Source organism: Falco cherrug, chromosome 6 (genome assembly GCF_023634085.1).
Source record: "Falco cherrug isolate bFalChe1 chromosome 6, bFalChe1.pri, whole genome shotgun sequence".
In the NCBI taxonomy this organism is placed as follows: domain Eukaryota; kingdom Metazoa; phylum Chordata; class Aves; order Falconiformes; family Falconidae; genus Falco; species Falco cherrug.
The window spans coordinates 6,176,885-6,197,500 of record NC_073702.1 but is presented as its reverse complement, the minus strand read 5'-3'; the positions used below and the strand labels follow the sequence as shown (position 1 = coordinate 6,197,500).

General features: G+C 42.8%; 1 protein-coding gene across 5 annotated transcripts in view; it reads right to left on the bottom strand.

The window, feature by feature from the left end:
* SYNCRIP (synaptotagmin binding cytoplasmic RNA interacting protein) overlaps positions 1-19,280 on the bottom strand; it is a 26,244-nt gene extending 6,964 nt beyond the window's left edge. For 2 of the 5 annotated variants that reach the window (XM_055713431.1, XM_055713432.1), the window contains exons 1-10: positions 19,080-19,278; positions 17,432-17,591; positions 16,445-16,563; positions 16,151-16,258; positions 14,326-14,439; positions 14,054-14,230; positions 8,935-9,070; positions 7,824-8,029; positions 2,681-2,830; positions 1,268-1,389 (exon numbers count right to left, since the gene is read on the bottom strand). In XM_055713431.1, coding sequence (XP_055569406.1) covers positions 1,268-1,389; positions 2,681-2,830; positions 7,824-8,029; positions 8,935-9,070; positions 14,054-14,230; positions 14,326-14,439; positions 16,151-16,258; positions 16,445-16,563; positions 17,432-17,579 — 1,280 coding nt within the window. In that variant the 5' untranslated portion in view covers positions 17,580-17,591; positions 19,080-19,278. Of the gene's footprint in view, positions 1-1,267; positions 1,390-2,680; positions 2,831-7,823; positions 8,030-8,934; positions 9,071-14,053; positions 14,231-14,325; positions 14,440-16,150; positions 16,259-16,444; positions 16,564-17,431; positions 17,592-19,079 lie in introns of all 5 variants that reach the window. The other 3 variants (XM_055713429.1, XM_055713430.1, XM_055713434.1) reach the window with 2 other exon arrangements.
* Between the last annotated feature and the right edge of the window lie 1,336 nt (positions 19,281-20,616).

Below are 20,616 nucleotides of genomic sequence, written 5' to 3'. Positions count from 1 at the left end.
CTGGGTCTCAGATAATCTGCAGAGAACAGTTGGGGGGTGGGGGGAAAAAAATCACACAGCATTATAACTGATCAAGTGCATTTTAAGAAATTCTTCCTTTTCATCACTGGAAATGGGCCATTATTAGGTCTTGAATACAAGCTAGCAAAACTGTTTGTATACTGCAGTACAATAATTTTTTTTGGTAGTACTCAGATTCAATGAGAGAAAGCATGTCTCCAACCACAGACAACATAACCATGCAGACAACTGCCTGTGTTAAGAGGCAAATTGGGCAAATTTCAACAGCATTTTATATTTTAATTAAACAAACAGGTACTTATGGTGGTGTTGCCAAGATTCAGAATATACAGAAAGAAAGAAAGTTTTATCACTAAAAGCAGAACAGAAAAGGCCTGTCTGGCATACAAGAGAACCAAAAGAAAAAAAGAAGAAACCCACTTCTTAAAGTAACACCAGATGCCCAAGGAAAATGAACAAAGTTCCAAGAAAGTTAAGAGAACTACAAGCAGGGCAAACTTAACCAATTCCATGTGTACAGTAGGTCACCATGTGGAGATCTGTATTAATCTGGTAACCTCACTATTCTGTCTTCTTGGATGCTGCACAGCAGCACTAGCAGAAGTTATTTTTGGAAATAAGGTAGGGGAGGGATGATGGTTAGGAAATCTACAAGATCTCTATGAAGAAAAACACATGAGAACATTAAGCAGAACACACTAGCAAGAAATGCCCTTTTTCAGTCCTGTTCCCACCAACATGTTCAGCATTTACTAGTGCAAGATTTCTATTAGTGTGAGCTTATAAGCTTTGTGAACAGATCGGTCTTCTGTTTTGCAAGAGGCAAAAAAGTATGTCAGCATGCTCCTTTCATGGGTACTTTACAAAACAGGGGGGCTGTTAGTCCTGCTAAACCCACTGGGAGGAGCACATGTCACTAAGTTCATCCATATGACATATCAGTGCAGAAGTACATGAAAGTTTAGAATAAAAAGCGAGAAGTGTGTACATTTCATGACCTTCAAACACTTCCTCCAATGCCCTCACACTCAGTGAGTAGAGCAAACAGCACCTGAATTCCCACACCACCACTACTAGATGGTAAGTAAAATGCAAACAACTTAAAGGAATCCAACATTTTCAGAGAAGCCAGAAAAACCTGTATACACTGTAGCATACCTACTAAAATACCCAAAAGTTCTAATTCTGTAGGAGTGTACATGTCTACCAGAAGTAATACAACATATGTGCATGCATTTACACTTACATCTGATTTTTAGCCGCTTGTCTCTGAGCTTTCCGTTCTTTCCTTTTTTGATCTGGTGGCTTAGCAAAAACAATTTCAATGTTTTCTCCCTCTAAATCTTTGCCATTCATTTCTTCCATTGCCTGAAGGAATTAACCAGACTTTAAATATACTTCTAAGCATATATGAAGTTACTGATTTTATTCTAACTTTTAGAGTATGCATTTTACAATTTGTTACCCAGAGCTAAAATAACAATATAAAGCTAATTATTTTTTTAAATAATCAGACAGCATAGTATTGTGGGTTCTAGAGTTACGCATTTCCTCTTTAACTTGGCTCTCAAACCCAGGACTGCATGTATCAGTTTAGAAGTCTTCCACTCAAAGCTGTAAATAGGCTTCAACCTTTGCAAGCTGTTTCAAATTAATGAAGTGACGGAACTGTCCTCTTAAAAGTACACGTTTTGCAATATGGGAATAATTCTGAAGTCAGCACACATGCAAACATTACTAAAGGTAAAGATCAATGTGTTTTTATTCCTTTATTTTACTTGTAATGAATGTAACTTTCATTTTTAAACCAGAAGCCAAAAATCAGAATTTAGGTCTTATTCTGACCACAAAACACTCCACAACAAACAACCAAACCACCAACAAAAAACCCAACATACAATTCCTATGGGTCACAATTGCTGAAAGTTAAATTCAAGCAGGGTAATTCTAAAGATTCTAGCACTTTTAAAGGCTTGACATAGCTAAGCCTTGATGGGATACATATCCTATGAAAAGACTCTTTCCATCATCTTCCTAAGGATCTGCTTTAAGGCATCTGGATAAGCAAGAACAAGTGAATCCCCTTGTATCCTACCATCCTCCCACAGAACACAAAAAAAAAAAAAAAAATACATACACTATAGGCAGGAGAGGAATTACACTTTCCCTTCCTAATGGCAGATGACAGGAGAAAAAACACCAAGACCAAGCTAGCAAAATCCAGGAATGACAATTACTCAATTGTCCAGTACCTTTTTAAAAAAGAGAAAGGTGCTCATTCCACACCATAAAAAAGAAGTCATTCTGTTCCCAGAAAATAAAAAAAATACCTAAGTTTTTATCACCTGCCCTAGAGAAACTGCTTTAGATTCTACCAATAATTTGGTGAGAACAGTCATTCAACTCTGGCACTTCAGTTTCAAATGATAACATATACAGTTTCCTTCGATACGCATCAGCAGAATTAGTTAGGATAGGTGCATCTAAGATCCACTTTTCAAGCTAGCAACTGCATCTTTCCAGGAGACACCCAGAGAGGACAGTTATCAGTGACAATGTGTTACTGTTTCTCCAGACAGAGCTTCTTCTCAAGTTAAAAGTACACAGCTTCTAAACATCACATTTAGTTATTATGTACACACAGTTAGTCTTCACTTACCTTTACAGCACCATCCCGTTCATCAAAATGAATGAAAGCATAGTCTTTTAGCTTCTTCACTCGCTCTAGCTTTCCAAATTGACTGAAGGCCTTTTCTAGTATCTCCTCTGTCACAGTATTGGCAAGATTGCGTACAAACAAAACTTTAACCTTTAAAAAAAAAAAAAAAGACGACTTAGAAGTATGATCTAATTCCAAAACACAGGATGAAGTTTGCAAGTCACTGCTATTGGCAGTCCTGAAAATATCATTGCATTTTATATACATATACATGAATATGTAGATTTATATACTCATACAGCATGTTAGCTCCAAAATTCCCTAACCGATAGAAATATTAGATCTGTTTTCAAACATGACTACCTGAGTATTAGTACCCTGAAAGTCAACACAATTTGTTTAATGTTTAATTTAATGCTTAAAAGAATCCTAGCAGCAGTAATTTTCAACTCAGAACAGTTTCAAACTTGAAACAAGGCAGCTAGAACTGGTTACACACAAAATAACTGATCAAAACATTTCACTGTTTAGACAGGTTTTTGCACAGGTATCTGCAGAACAGTCATCATTATAATATCTAGGTCAGAGGTGACAAGCCTGCAGCTTTCAAGCTGCTTAACTTGTGGCTCCCACACTATAGCTACAACAAATACCTAGCATCAGGACTGTGCTTGCCTGAGGAACACTCAGTGACCTGAAGCCACAGCTAGAAGAGAGAACACAGACCAAATGGAATACACAATGGCTGACACTGCCAAGTAACCCACGAACTTTCTCACAAGTCAAACTGTGTCCTTCCTTTGAGGAACAGCCACCCCCAATAATTCTGAAAAGTCTACTCCCTCCCCTGGCTCTCTAAAGCACGCGATACGGCTCCTAAGTTACACAAAGGCTGCTATGCAACTTACATTGTCAGAGAGGTTGGTTATCTTTCAACTATTGATATATGCCCTGTTAACTGCCTGACAGTGACTAAATCAATATAAAGTTTCATCAACCACCAACGGCTTACGATACAGAGCAGTGTGACAGAAGCTTAAACTAGACTCTTAATGTAGCAGACAACATAAACTGGACACCAGAAATCACATGTATTAGTGACCCATTAGTATTCAAAGACTCATCCTTGCATCCACACTGAGCCTGCACTAAATGACCGTACGTTAGCATGCTTACATGACGTCATCCGTGAGTTCTCACAATTTACAAGCCTCCTTCACTTGTTGGGGGGAGTCCCTTCCACACACTGCCACCATGCTCTGACAGTCTAGTCACATCCCACTGCCAAATATGCTCACAGCCTTACTTTCCTACAATGCAGTTGCACATCAGCTGCAAAGGCCTACAACCTCTGCTCACATGCCCTCCGCTACTGGCTTCAAATTAGCTTATGACAAAAAGCAAGCAAACGTCGCACATGGCAGTGCTGACTTCCTGCTCCTAACCCTGATGGTCAACACAAATAACATGGTGGTGAAGCGACCAAAGAAAGCATGCTTCCATTTCTTAAGCAGAGCTATACTCTCTACTCCCACCACATACTGGAACTCAATAAATCCAGACACCCTTTTTATTACTATGTCATTAAGTTAAAATAAACAGGATAGATTTAACTTGATCTTCATCTCACTCACTAGAAGAGCTAGGATGGGGTGCCAAGTTTGGAAGAAGGGGTATTACAGATTTTAAGCCTGACACAGAGTATCAACTCTAGTCTTTGGCAATAGTTATTCTTGCTGATTCTCAGATGACAGAAGTCATAGCCATCTCCATGAGGAAAGCTGCTTCCTCGGGTGTTAAGTCTCTCCTACATGCCTCAATGGCAAAAGCAACCTTTCATTCTTGTAACCCCTATGTAATAACCATTTTTAGTGAACTGTCCTAATTGCTACCATAACCTTATTTCATAAAAATGAATTACAGTAAGTTTGTGATGTAAGCGATGATTTTAAAAAGCAGTAACTTTCAAACAAATATTCCCTATGCTTGTACTTTAGAAAAGAATGGAAACTACAATCTCATGAGGAAGCCCAAGAAGCCTTCACTAATAAACCCACAATAACTGACATGGTGTCAAACATGATTAAAAACCTCCAACATTATCACTTTGTTACAATATGCACTAACACAACATTTTTTAAAAAATTAAAAAGCAACTAACTTGATCTCTAACAGCTGAAATTTTTTAATACCTTTGGTCATGTTACATGTTAAAAGAGTAGCTGAACCAAAGATGATGTCAAAGTTAGGAAGCAGGTTAAAGCATAGGTTGAAAGAAGATGAACTCATTTCAATTTCATTTGAGCTATCTAAAGAGAACAAAGAAAAAAGAAAAAAAGGAAGTCCTCTTCATTAAGACTCATAGATTGTAACACCAAGGACCCAGAGATTATAACACCAAGGAACCACAGATACACACCTAACAAGTGACATACCCAAGCAGCAGCACTTTGTCACAAAGGCAGAACTCACTTTTTAAACTGCTGAAGACTGGAGTAGCCCCACACCTTTCTGGGATCTGCTCCTTTTTCCTCCTCTTACCCACAGCACAAACACTTCAGACTCCACTACCACATTCTCCAAGGGTTACTAACCCCATCTCCTGTCCTGCAATCTACCAGGCAGCCACCAGCATAAGACTTTATTTAGCTGCTTAACCTGCCACTCCAGAATGTCCTTGTAGCCTCAGCCATGCTACAGAATTCAAGTAAAACATTAAGGAATCCACCTATGCTACAACTATAAGAGGCATCAAAATAACACTTAGGAGAAATTAAGCTATCAACACAGCTACTGAAAGTTGGGAAAAAGTCCACTTTGGACCACAGATCAATTACTTAACCAATTATACTCTGACCTGCCAGTACAAGCACTAATCTACTGCAGAACATTATGTCTAGCTTCAGAATCTAGCTTTCTACCTCATCGCACTCAAGGTACTTCCTATTTGAGGTAACAGCCCATTTAAATTTTAAGTATGCATTCATACAGTACTCTCCACAGCATTTAAGCACAAGTCTAAAGGAAAAAAGAGGCTTAAGTAAACATTTCAGAAATCTATTAAGTGTCCATGTATTGATGAAATTATATGCTGCTTCTGCAAGACATTTAGATCAACACTGTCCACATTCTAGCTACAAAGGTGAATGTCTTCCTCATCATGGACCTGCTTTTCTAGCAGTCTTGACAAGAAACCTGCCAATCAGATGATTATTCTGATAAAAGCAACCTCCTACTCCTACTCACAATGTTTCCTCCAGAGCCTTCTACCACAGGAATGTGTAAGACTACAAGGGTCAATAGTTCTCCCTTTGCTCCTGATTAACAGTACTCGAAGCACTGACAGCCAAACTGCAGCTCTCATCTGGGAGATTACTGACTGCAGCAGCAGCTCAGCTGCTCTTTTCTCTTAGGAGAAAGACAGCGATAAACAGAAAGTAAGCCTAACACTTTCAGCAGTGCCAGATGGGTCAGACCTTCTCCAAATGTACAGTTGAATGGGCAAGAAAGACTAGAGTAGAGACCTTCCCTGTTGCAAGAATAAGCGACGCAGCCAGCAAGAAAGGTCAGACACAACACTGCTTGTTTCAACTTCTGCTTCAGAGACACACTACGTGCTCTCTACTTCTTCAGCATTCTCATTCAGTTAGTCTCTCTTCCATACGCCTTTAACCCAAGCTCCATGCCCTGTCTTTGGCATATGGCGCTAGAAGTATGCAAGCTGGTTTTCTGCACATTTTCCATATTTATGTTTCCTCCCTTTTCACGTCCCATTTCAAATAGAAAACAATACAAGGCATTAACACATACAAAAAAACAACCATTAAATGGGGCAAACCACTATCAAGCATCAATTTCTTTAGCTTTTCACTCCCCACATCTGTAAACTTACTTAGGAAAGACAGCCAAGTATGTTGTCTACCACTTCCTGCTCATCTATTCAGTCATGTCAGCAGAAGTTCCTGCTCATTTATTTTAATAGTTTGCTGGATTAGGTCTCTTCTCTTTTGAGCCAAGAAACCAAACCGATAGATAGGCTGCCATATTTAGGAAGTGCCACCTTTGGCTTTTATTTTACCTGCAGGCCTCTTCCTCGCTGCTGATAAGTCTATGAAGCCAGGCAAGAAAATTAGAAGTCTGCAGACAGGGTAGTCCAAAAGCTTCTGTAATACCTGTATTACAGAAGCAGCTTTTTCCCTAAAATGAGCCCCCACCCCAACCCTTTTCCCTTATGGCTCACCAAAGAGGAGATCCCAGCCAAGCTATCTTACTAGGTCCATCAAAGTAGGACTCCAGCAAGTGACGTGTCTCAGATGAGAGTAAAAGCACAGACGAAAAGCAAGCAAAGAGAAAGAGATAAGGATATGGGCTAGCTAGGAGTTTCCATTAAACAACTCAGCTACACAACATAACTGAAAAAGACAGGGTCGAGCATTATCTGACGGGAAAAGAAAAAATCAGGTAATTCATTTCTGGCAAAATATCACACACGCACACACACACATAAAACAACTGCTACAACATACTTCAAAATGTTAACAGTCCAGACTCCCGTTTCATTGAAATAATCAAAATCCAAAAATATTACTAGTCTTGGTATTTTAAGGAATTAACTGCCCCAAATTAAAAAATAAAGATACAGAGTTCCAACTATGATGCAATTACCTAACTTCTCAGAAGTTACGACTAAAGGCAACTTTGAAAATACATTTGTGCATCTAACTGACACATTCCAATTCTGAAGTGATAAACAAAGTTCTGGGTTTAAAAAGAATTAAGGCTTGTTCCATCATTCCATTTAGATTTCTGTCCCTTCAAGTATTAAGCTACAAAACCATTTTAACTTTGGGAGTCTCCACCACCACTTCCAGATGAGAAATTAAGTACATCACCCTACGTGTCATTTTGGCAAGAATTACATTCAACATCCGGCCTTCGGAGCACAAAATAACATCAGTCAATAGAGTTTTTAAATTCACAACAATTATTCTAGAATGCATTCATATTTTTATCATCTCACCTGCCATCTCACCTCTGTCAAGAAGGCTGAAAGATGCTATTTAAACATAAGCTAATGTCAGAAAGTACTTACTTTGGAACAAGGCACTTTACATGTATTATGGTTCCCTTATAGCTTTATTACCTTTGCCATGACTTCAGGATCTGGGTCTTCTATAGGGTCAGCCCATTCCACTGTAACAACATTTCCCCAGACTTTCACTTTGCCGCTCATTAACCTACGTCTGGCCTGAGCAGCAGTTTTGTGATCTTCATATTCAAGGAAACAGAAACCCCGGTTCTTTTTCTTGTCATCAGGCTGATGATACAATATGACATCTGTAAGACCCTCTGAAATTAAGCAAAATATTTATTTGTTATGGTTTCAATCCATGAATTTGTATTATAAAGTGGGGATTATCTTTCTGGTAAATACACATCTGAGAAGTTGTTCTAAAAAAGAAGGAACACACTAGACTTTTGAGACCGAGTACATAATACTTTCACTACCTTCAAGACCAACATTTTAAGAGAGACACATTAGACTGTCCCAACTCAGGATATGTTTTTATAAATGAAGAAAGCTTAGTAGCTATGGAAAAGTACCTTTCCTCTAACTGAATGAAGAAGAGATAAGGGCAGCCAAGAGTTGTGCTTTGTCAGTTCTCCTCTCAAACCTCTAAGACACACCACTTATCAGCATGTGTTTTTTCCATGGATGTCTAAACTACAAGAGATCAAACCTGCACAATTTTTAGACATCTAAGAAGTTTCAGTGTTGCTCCAAGGAACCTGAAAGTAGATTGTTCAGTAACAGAGAAAGCCATCAAATGTTACCTTTGCCAGTTTATATGCTGTTATCAAAAAGAGATCCTTATCAAATCACTAAGAATTCTAAAGCACAGAACTAGTCACATTATCCAACCCGCTTCATTTTTACCTTACGGTTTTAAAACATCCATTAGTATTGAAATAATTAAACCATCTATTTCTTTGAATGTTTTTTTTTAACGTTACACAATTATTATCTAGGTAAAACCTGGAACCACACATTGAGCCTCATCACAAGTATTTCAGCCCTCAGCATAACAACAGTTGAAAAAACCCCAAAACCACCTAGAAGTCAGGATAAATGCTGAGTGGTCTTTGTTTGGATTCATCATCATTCAACCATAAACCAAAAGATGGTGAAGAGAGTTCATCACTGACCATGTTTGACATCTTTCTAGCTCTACAAAACACAGTTCTTGACTTACCTGTTACTTTGCTAAATTCTTCAACAATTTGCTCCTTGGTTTTACTCTTAGGAATAGAACCGACGAAAAGCCTATTATTGGCAACAGAGATGCATACACCAATGTGTTTTCCAGAACGAATTTCATGGTTGTTGTACTGAAAGAAAAATAATTGGACATCCATCAGTTACAGGTAATTTTCACTCCCCTCAAGAGCAGCATACCAAATATTTTACTATTGCAAACACAGCATTGAGTAATATACTAAATTCTTTGGAGCTTAACACATTCTTACAATGCATATTCAACTGTTCTGAAGCATAGCCATGGTCTCTAAGATAGCTCCACAATTTCAGTCAACAATTATTCTTCCCTCCTTGTTCAAGCCTCTTTCTTATTACTATGGAAAAGGTAAGTCTTATGTCCAAGTCATCAAGGTCAAGGCTTCTCCCTTCACAACAGTGCAGGAAAAAAAAAGCAAGTTCCTCTATAGACTGTACTTATGAATTCTTGATTTGTGTATAAGACAAGAGTTATAATTAAAGCGAGATTCCCTTCTAAAGTTCCATAGTTAATGAAAGAGAGCCGTGATCACGTCTTCACAAAACATGCAAGAGCAATTGGCAAATACTTTCCAAAGCACATAGATTACACATGTAAAGATAGTAAACAGCAAGAACAACCTTCTACTGACTTGAAATCCTAAGACTTCTGTTCAAACACTTCTCCCATAACAGATTGTTTAGAAGACACCCTGAACAAGTCAGCAGTTTAAGGGGAAAAAAAAAAGGTATTACTGTAGACATCTGTTGACAAAAAATGCCTTTCATTGAGATGCAGACACAGACATGCATCATCCAAATAAGCAGCAGGGAGGTCAACTGGTGGTACATCAACCCCTTTCCAACTGGAAGCCCTGCAACAGACAGTTCTTTAGCTAGGAAAATGTATTTTGTGGTCAACATTTTATTGACAAGTAGCAGCACAGCTTTTTAAGATTTAATCTAGCTATTTATTGTATGAGTTATTTTCTGTTTGGTGGTAAACCTGTACAAGCAAGTAATCTCACACCCCTTCTTGCTCTGTACACTAAAATCAGGGTGAAGATTATTTATTTATTTACATTTACCTTGTGCAAACAAAAACTACATCACTGAAAATTTTCAAAGTTAGATAATATCTGCATCAGAAGTGAGCTAAAAGGAGTACTGTACATGTGAAAAGGATCTGGAGTGGCCCCTTCCCAACTAATTATGTCTGAAAACACAGTAGGATACAGTAAAAGACTTCTGTACCTCTGTATCTGTCACCCACATGGCACAGGAATAGTTGACTTTAAAGTAGGAAACAGCTGAATAAAAGACTGTATGTGTATTATTCCGATTACTAAAAAACAGACTTATATACATTACTGAAGAGACGTATTACAGTAGTCCAAACAAAAAAAAAAATCCTTTAAAGAAAAACCTTTAAAGAAGCTGACAGTTTATTCGTCTGGAAATAGGACACAAACTGATTATTCATTAACTGAAGTGTAAATTAGGAAACACTTCTTTACATTATGAAGCATCTTTTAACTGAAAGGGTAGTGAAACACTGGAACAGGCTTCCTAGACAGGTAGGTGGTCGATGACCCCCAAGCCTGTCAGTGTTTAAGAAGAGGCATTTGGACAATGCCCTTAAATACTTTTTGCATTTTCAGCCAGCCCTGAATTGGTCAGTCAGTCCCTTCCAACTGGAATATTCTATTGTATATGAATAATAGAAGGTATTACCCGGCTCTTCCTGTTAAAAGTTGTAAGACCAAAATTTACTCCACATTTAATTCAAAGAAAGCCTCTCATACACCAATGGCAACACAGTAGTATTTCATAACTAAGAAAAAAAAAATCTACCGCATTGCAATTCCACACTGACAGCAGTTGCTAGTAGTTTTTTTCCACAAAACATTAACTACTACTTTTCATTGTATGTTTCTCTTAACACAGAGTCTTGAACTAGGTGCTTTTATATATAAAGTTGGTGGGGTTTAGGTAAATAGTTTGCATGCCATCTGTAAACTTAGATTAGACATAAACTGGCCCAAATCATGATCCGGGTAAAGTGCCAGAACAATCAAGCTACCAAATCAGCTATGTCAGCATACTGCTTCCCCTCCTGTCACCACTGAATCAATGCCCAAAGTTAGTAACAGAGATATTATTACCTTCTACACACTATAATTTTTTATTTTTTTTTTTTTACTAAGTTCTCTAAGAACCTTGTTACAAACAGGTCAAAGTATGCATAAGGTCTGTCTTGTCATTTTATCCACCTAAAACTTTCACCAGTAATTTTAGCTTATTTCCAGCAGCAAATGGCAAGTTCTACTGCTACGCATAGCTGGCAAACTGCTTTAAGGGGCATATTTGCATAAGTCACCTGTACCTACACTTTGATCAAGCTTACACTTGCTCTAATCAAAAATACACTGTATGCTACTATAGTTTTCAGTATGTTTTCCTACAAGCTTCACATCATAAGTATTCATCCTGCACATGTCTACAGTAACTTTAACCACTCAGAAATCTTTTGAAAAAACTGAAATCTAACAGCTTCATAGGAAATAGGAGGGAGAATTGGACACGTGTGCAAAAACACAACTGGAGTCGCAATTCTTAACTCTATATAAAAGAGAAGGTAAACACAATCATGTTAAAAAGAGAAAAAATGCCTGGGGTCAAAAAAAAATTAAATCAGACTTCTGATCATCAGTGCTTGTATGAACATTTGAGACACCATTTCTACTTAACCAGCGAGGGTTATCCACACCAGATTAAGTACTGAACATAAACTTAACTGCTGTTCATATTTGTAAGTCTTCTCAGTATCAGGCCATAGCATCACTCCATTTTTGTCTCAAGCACAGCCCCAGAAGCATTTCAAATGCAATTTAGGCAATTCTCCACTTTAAGTGGCTTGAAAATGCATATACATGAACAAAATCAAGGCTCCCACCTTTTAAATTGCAGGATTTCTTCTGGTTAATGAATAGAGAAGCCAAGACTAAGTTTACCCAAAAACTTCAGTTCAGTTTATATTAAGTAGTTACAAAGACTGTGGATGATACAACAGCCATGCAAATATGAACTGTATACAAAATACATTACAACAACTGCAAGACAGGTCAGTTTATTCTCTGCTGCAGTTTGGGCATTGACAAAACCTCATAAGCTCCCTCTTATTACTCAGAAGGCTACAGGCAGCGCAGAGATTTTTGTTCTCATTTTTGCTACATTTCACAGAGTCCTGAATGGGGCAGGGGGGGAGAAGCCTCCGGGAAGGAGATGGGAAGTAACAGAAGAACCCCTATGCCAGTCCAGAAAGCTGGTAAGTAAGCTGTATACACATCAGAAGATTACTGCTAGTATCAAAAAGAACACCACTGGTTAAAATACTAGGTTATTACAATGGCTAGGACCAAGGGCTCAGTGCTTCTAAGACATCTTTCAGTAGCCTCTCCCACGCACGCGTAACTAATACAAGTGACAGACCTACGATTTTCAACTGAGCTCTCCAGTCATATATTGCTAGTACCCCTGCAAATCACTCCCAGACAACTTTGGAAACTTATAATACACCAAACTAGCCAGCCAACTACAACTAGAACCATTCAGAATCTGGCAAATGCCATAGGATCCAATTTAAATCTAACCTTGCCCTCCAAGAGGTTAGCATGAAGGCTGAAAAACTGTCCCATCAATCGCAACACTTTTCAACTATTACACTCAGCAGCTATTTAACTGAAAAAACGGAACAATACTTTTTTTTTTTTCCCACTGATCAAAGATCACATAAAAAGGGACAAGCACATACCTCCCTTGTAACATTTAGTGGAAGACTGAGGCTAGGATCTGATGTTAGTTTTATGGAAACACAACCTGAATGACTATTCAGAACACTGGCTTTAAGCAAAATCCCACTAAGTGAAGAAAAATTCCTTTTTGTTAGTTTACTAAGCACCTCTGACAATGTATGTTATTTGATTCACTTTTTTGCTACGTCATGTACATAACTTCGTTCACACACAATGTAGATAGCTATGCTGACAACGGAAGTATGAAGAGGTATATGCAGTTATCTTCAGTATGTCTGGATTGCGCACAGGAACACTAACTGTTCTTAAAAAGCTAAACAGCATACACCAAATATTTTTGTATTTCCACACTTTTGTAGACATTTCTACACTTCAACACATTCCGATCTTCAGTTTGATTTTTCTCCACTAAATGACTTACATTATTAGTGTCAATACAGTACCTTAATCGTTTAAGACGTACCTTACTACAAAACAAAACACTTTTACCCTACTATATTAATACAGTATCAGTACACCTCAGAGCGAGTATGGTTAGCAGTCTTGAGGGGCATAATGCACACTGATCTTGGCTGTATCAACGTAGCCGTAACTAGCTCAACAAAATTCAAACTCAACTAGGAAAACAAAGAAGCAGTGCGAGGATCAGGGCGGTGTTTCTTTCCCCCCTCTTTTTTAGTAATGGATTCTTCATGCACAAAACCTATAAAGCTTACAAAGAATAGCCTATTTCTTATATCGAACTATTTCATGCCTCTGTGCAAACCAAAGAAAATGTTCTTTTAACCTGGAAGGATTTATGACTTTTTCCAGTCAGTTGCAGCAAACAGAACAGACCGTAACACTCAAGAGAGATTATTTCCCATCTGAAGTATCTTATGAAATTCTGGGACTTCAGAGCCTTTCCCCAGGCGGGGCCCCCTGCCGGCGGCCAGCACAGCAGCGATCCCAGCCCACCCCACCACGCTCCCTGTGTGCGCCACACCGGCCCCAGCACAGCTGCTCGGAAGTCACTATTGCTACTGCAACTTTTTGTTAGTAATAAAGGCTCACCTAGCTGGTCCAAACAGCAGTCCATCGGCTGTTTGTTTTTTTTTAATGTGTCCCTAATACAGCCAGTAGAAATGTATATGCAATGCAGAAGTATTTAAAAACACCTACTGGACATTTATGAAGTGATCTAACAACTACAGTTCCATCCCAAGCATTAGAATCAGGACAACTGCTTACAAACCAGAGAGCATTCTTCCAAAAAAAAAAAAAAATCCAAGTAAGAAAACTTACCAGTTTAACAGCTTCCTGAGCTGCCTCTTTAGTACAAAAAGTGACAAAAGCATATCCTCTATTTAGACCAGTTAGTGGATCCATCATTAAGCGGAGATCCCATATAGGGCCAGCTTTTTCAAATAACGGAACAAGTTCATCTTCAAACAAGTCTCTTGGAATCTTGCCCACAAAAATCTACAAGACAAGACACATACAGAGTGTTTTTTATAAAAAAAAATAAAATACTTCCAATGAATAAGAATACCTCTACATAAGTATCTGCTTCTTACCTCTGTACCAACAGAAGGTTGTTGTCCTGAATATACAGACTCGGGAGGAGGCCCACCATACTTTCTCTGTCCAGTAGTCACATCAAGAGTGTAGCCGGTTCTCTCCAAGAGTGCCTTCAAGTAAAAAACTTAAAACTTTAAAATCACATACAAATTCAGCTAGTTTAGATGCATTTCATTCACAGACATGCTTATAATCCCTCTTAAACTGTACTGCTTTTGAAACTCCCACAGGCAAACAAGCCTACTGCCAGTACTTCAACAAGAAAATTGCAAAACAACCAGCAGAAGGATCAGGTAAAGAAATACTGCTACAAAACCAGACATTGAGTTTTCCCAATTCCTTCATTTTCATACAAAAAAAAAAAAAAAGCAAAATAACAGAATAGTGACATTCCCTTTAATTAGAAAGATATTAGTCTGAGCCACTTCTTGTTTTGGCATGTCCAATCTTGCAAACATTTATGCACAGGAGTTCCCTTCACTTAATGGGATTACTCATAAGTGTGAAGTTAAAAAACACATGTTTAAGTGCTTACACCCCTGGAACACCAGACTGCTTCAGGTATCCAAACACTGAAGTGGCAGTACTACTTACTTCCTCCTGTCACCCCACTCCCCACCCCCCCACACCCCCCAAATTCCTTGTGGGCACATACACCATCCCAGCACAACTGATCCTCACTAGAATCACTGCATACAGTTACAGGTATACTACCAATTTAAAATGTTACATGAAATTCAGTATGCAAATACATAATGAGAAACTCCTCTGAAATTAGAATTCTTAATAATTTTCTACAAAGACCAATCAACTTTTAACACAAAGAAACAGCATACTAAACAAGCCTAATTATAATCAAGAGTTAGTGATTTCACAACTGGAAAATTATAAGTTATTTAAAATATTATAGCCATCAGCAGTAAAACCTATGCTTTTAGTTAGTTAACAAAGTCCTCATACTGTTGTTTAATGTAGTAGTAACAAAATCTCTATCAGTTTTTTTGAATTTACAATTAGTGGCATCCCAGCCTCAAAGTCAGGAGAAAAAATATTTTCTAGTTTCACAAGCTACACAGTTATTTGTAACACATTAATTTTGCACATCACACACGGGAAGTTAAAAGATGAAACATTCTCTTGCTTTACAAGACATCAACTAAGCATGCTTAGGGGGGGTTGGCCTTTCCTTAAGCTTTGATAAAGTTGCTAATCACAATATACCTAACTCTTGAGACAGGAGTCTCTTGCTAGCAGAAGACTCAGTCCAAGAAATAGCATGTCCATTACTAAGACACTTTGGGGTACAGTTTATGAGAACAGTGATTGTATCATAAGAAGTGAGCTAAATCCTAAACCAATTACAAACTAGGTTTTTTCAGACACATGTGGTACCTCCTCCCCATTGTGGAGTTGCTTTAAACCTGAGCTGAAGGGGATGGGGGAAACAGAACAGAAAAGAACCAAAAAAACAACCACCGATAGCTCAAGTTAGGCATTCTCAAGTTAAAGATCTATGCTGACAAGTTTCCAAAAACTTTTAAATGTGAAATAGTGTAAGTGTCTCAACTGGACGTAAAGCAAACTGTCAAATCTTTTTCACTTTTATATACATTCGGTTCTACTAATGAAGAGTATATTAACTTTCCTCTTGAAAAGGAAGAGGTGTAAGATAAAAAAGCAAGTGACAGCTTTCAATAATGAGAAATTATCCAACACACCTTTTTTAAGAAAAGCACAGTTCCAAGATAATCAAGATACCTCTCACAACAGGTTTGAAAAACCACATATAGACCACAAAAAATTTATTGTTTAGGCACATACCTTAATTTTTGCCTCATCTGGTCCTTTGCTAGAATCTGCCACCTTGGTCCCCTGTTTTTCCCTCTGCCTGTATGTCTTCATGACTCCACATAAAAAGGCACTTTTGTTCTGCAAAAGATGTATTAATCTTCAGTTCTGAAAACATGACAAGCCAGAATCTAACTTTACCTTGAACTAATACAGTGCTCATATTACCTATCACATATAGATCACTAAAGAAACTTAAGCAAACCTCTTGCCAGCCAACTAGCAGTTTATCCCTCAACAATTATATCCTAAATTGCTTAACATTACCTGAACATGTGAGAGATCACTGTCTTTAAACTGCTGAAGAACTGCCAATGCACCTTCTTCATTAAATTCCTTTAAAGCTTCAATAGCTCTTTCATCTAGATCACTATGTGCAACTAACCCTAGAGAAAAGAAAAAAAATTACTAATTATATTTGGGCAGGAATCTTTGTTTAACCACATTTAACACATCTAACACATTTCAGTGACCCCTAAATCAACCAGTGATTAACTTAAGTTACTATACCTAAGAAATCACTTAGTCCTCTTAAAGATAAATATTTAAGTGCATTTAACCTTTTTTAATCAAAAAGTGTAAAAAAAAAAAAAAAAGTTAAGATCCAGAGTAACTGTTACTGCATTTATGTATTTATTTGACTTCTGTGAAACCCAGATGTTACAAGTGCCAAGTTTATTTTCAATATCCTGACACTTAATTTGGAAGGATCTACCAAAACCTGACTTAGCTTGCCTAGCAATGGTACCTTGGTACATTTTCAGAAGACTGTAAAGACAAATAAACTGCAGCACTAAAAGTGACCACCACAATCCAAAAATCAAGTTTAAAAAATGCTAGCTATTACCACGTCTGAAAAAACCACTACACTAACCTTTGCATCCATGAGCCCAAATACTATGTCATGAAGTATCATTTATATGAGAAGATTACTATCAAGGCTTCCGTTACTTACAGTTCCTACAACTACATTAAAAAATGCACAAAGACCACATCATCTCCTACTCCTAAAAATGATCTGTTGCTATGGTCAGCTGCATACTTCTCCTTCCCCCCTCAGACCAAGTGGCCCGGCCCAAGACTCTTCTCTGAAGAATACAACAAATTAACGCACTGAATGGAAAACATCCACAGATTTTGGCAAGTCTGCAGTTCCCATACTTTTGGAAACCACAAAAAGTTGCTATTTTAGCCCAAAGACAGCAGAATCCAATAAAATATCGTAAGTGCGGTTTTGCAAGTTTTACATCTTACCTGCAACGTAAATTTCATCTAGTTTTTCAGCAACTTTCTGTGGTAAACCAGCATCAAGCAATGTCTGGAAATGCTCAGAATGGGTAACTGCAGCAGAAGTATCCATGGGCTCTTCAGTACCATTCCCATTAACATGTTCAGTAGCCATGTTTCCAGATATCTGTGCAAATGCAATAAGCGTCATAATTAAGCTAGAAATATCTTCAAGCAGAACAATTCAAGTGACAATACATGCAACAAGACTGCCCTATTCTTACAAAAAACAAATTCCAAAACCAAAAAAAACCCCCACCACGTAGACCACTTCCCTGCTACTTTTAGCTTTGGAAGACGAGCAAAATTCCTCAAAAGAAGCACTAAAACAAAGGAAAGCCCTAACGCCACTGCCTAGCGGGGGTGGGGTAGCTTTCACTGCAGGTTTTACACAACCCAGCCAGACACTGACTCACCTCCCTCTCTCTGTCTCTCTAACGCACTCCCTAAGAGACTCTGAACAAGTTAGAAATGGAGCAAGAAGCCAATGGCGGGGGTGGGAGGAAAAGCAAACCTGCCACATGCCGCCGCCGCTACCGCGATACCGTCACTGACACCCGCTGCTGCCTCCACCTCCCGTTGCAAACTCGCTGCCCCCCGGAGCGAGCCGCCTCTCCGCGCCCCAGCCGCGGCCGGGCTCCCCTTCCGCCTCCGCTCCGGTGCCGGCCGGGCAAGCGAGAGGAACAAAGCGCTCTTCCCAGTCCGCACCCACCCACGGCGGCGGCGGCAGCGGCGGCCGCCATGAGCCCGATGGAAACACGTGCTCTGCGCGTTCAGATGTCCTACAACTTCCTCCAGTGACCGACTTCCCCCCCCTCCCCGCCACACTCCCGCAGGAGGAGCGGCTCCCCCCCACCCCAAGCCCCAGCCGTTCCCTACCTCTCACCCTATTCCCCCCAGAGAGCGGTTGCAACACCCCGGGCCCGATTTCACCACTCGGCCGGGAGCTGGCGGCGCCTCCCGGCCCCGCCGCCACCCCCAGCCACACTTCTCCCCGAAACAATGCAGGGGCCCGCCGCCCGGCCGTGGAGCGCCGCTGCCCGCCGCCCACCGCCTCACGACGTGACCGGGGCCACGCGAGAGCCGAGCGGCCCCCCTGCCCACGCACACGCCGGGCACGGAGGTCGCGGCTCGCCCCGCTGCGGCGCGGCTCCCCCCGGCCCGGCCCAGCCCAGCCCCTCACGGGCAATGAATGGAGCGGCGGAGCCGGCAGGACAATGAGGCGAGAGCCACGCGCCCCGCGCGGGGACCGCCCGGGTCCCCCCAGCCGCCGCTGCCGCCCCAGCGCCGGCCAGCTGCCGGGCCTAGTGCGCGGGCACCGGCCCAGCCCGGCCGCCCCCCCGCCCGACAGCAGCGGCCACGAAGGCAGCCAGCTCCTCCACCCATCGCGCAGCGCCTGGCAGCCGGGCCGCGGCCCGCCAGCGCTGCAGGGCCCCGGCGTGCGCCGCCCGCCCCGCCCGCCGGCTCCCCTCAGCCGCCTCAACCCCCTCCACGGCCCGGCCCGGCCCGGCCCTGCCCCGGCCCGCTCCCACCCCGCTCCACGGGCGGCTGCCACCGCTCCGAGCCACGGCGAGCCCAAGCCCGCCGGCCCGCCCGCCGGCGCCCGGCGCCTGACCTGTCGCTGCGGGGGTGAAACGCCGTGCGAAGGGGCTCGGGGCGCGGCTAGCGGCTCGGCGTGCTGAGGAGCTGCCCCCCTTCTCCGCTCCCTCGGTGTGTCCGGACAGTGTGCTGGAGCTGGCGTAAAATGGCGGCCGCTCGAGCGCTCACGCCGCTGCTGGCACCAACCCCAGCCCCTTCCACTCGGCTCGGGGGGGGGCGGGAGGGGAGAGGAGGAGGCGCCGCGCGCGCTGGCGCAGCCCCAAACCCGGGGTCTCCCAGGCAGCTCCGCAAGGGTTATCGCCTCGCCCCGCCCGCCGGGCTGCCCGCGCGCGCGCCCGCCCGCCCCTCCCCGCCCTCGCGCGCGCCCTCGCCCGCCCTCCCCTCCGTCCCCCACGCGCTCGGCGTTCCGTGCGGAGCGGCGCGCGCCGCCCTCTTCCTACGGGCCGGGCGGCGCGTCAGCCGGCGGGGGCGCGCGGGGCTCGCACGGCCCGCGCGCTGCCGGGGGGGGGGGGGGGGGGGGGGGGGGGGGGCGGCGGCGGTGGGACAGGCCCCGCGGGGGGACGGCGCGTTGCGGGGGCGGCCGCGCGCCTCCCCTGCACCTGTGCGGGCGCCGCGCGAGGAGCGGCGCTGGCGGAGCGGCCGGCCGGGCCGCGCGGGGATTGGGCGAGCGGCCGTTCCCACGGCGCGCAGGTGGCACAAAGCGAACGGCGGCGGCCGGAGGCGGGGAGTCCGGCGCGCGGCGGGGACACGGCGGAGACAAAGCCACGCAGACAAAGGGAGGGGAGAGCGGCGCTTTGTGCGGCTGCCGGCCGGCCCAGAGCCCGGCGGCGCCCCCCCCCCCCCCCCCCCCCCCCCCCCCCGCGGAGCCGGGAGGCGCCTCCCCGCCCTCCCTGAGGTGCGCGCCGGACCCCGCAGCGGCCCCCCCCCCCGGCCCGCCCCTGCGGAGGGCGCGGGTTCCCTCAGCCGCGGCGCGGTCACTCCGCCGGGGCGGCGGGCGGCGGCAGGGGCTGGGCTGTCACGCAGGTCAACCGAAATGCCGCAGCACGCCCGGAGGAGCGAGGCCTTTGCCCCACAGCCACCCTCCGGGCCCTGCTCCTCCACGGTTTAACTTCGTGGCGCCGGCCCAGCAGAAGGTGGGTGTCACCGCACAGCGTTGTCAGACGCAGGGCCCGCGCTGGGGACCCTCGCCGCTCGCTTCCGAGTTCCTAACCGGTCTCACTCGCGCAGCTTAACACGAGAAAACTCAGAAACCAACCTACTGATCCGTGCCAGACCTGTAACTCGAGGTAAAGACAGCGAAATGAAGGCAGGAGGGCACACAGAACGGTACTCGCTTCTTAAAGGGGGCTCGGCAACCAGCTGCCCCGCTACTGCTGCCCCTTAGCCCAGCCGAGCATCTTCAGTGTGTCTCCAGTGTTCTAAAAATCCTTCCACCTGCACAGCAGGGCAAGCACAGACAGTTACAGGGGTAGATCACTGTAATACCCACATGCTGGTGTCTTAAGTACCTGAAACATACAAGAAAAATCTCTTCAAGTACTTGATGCAGTAAG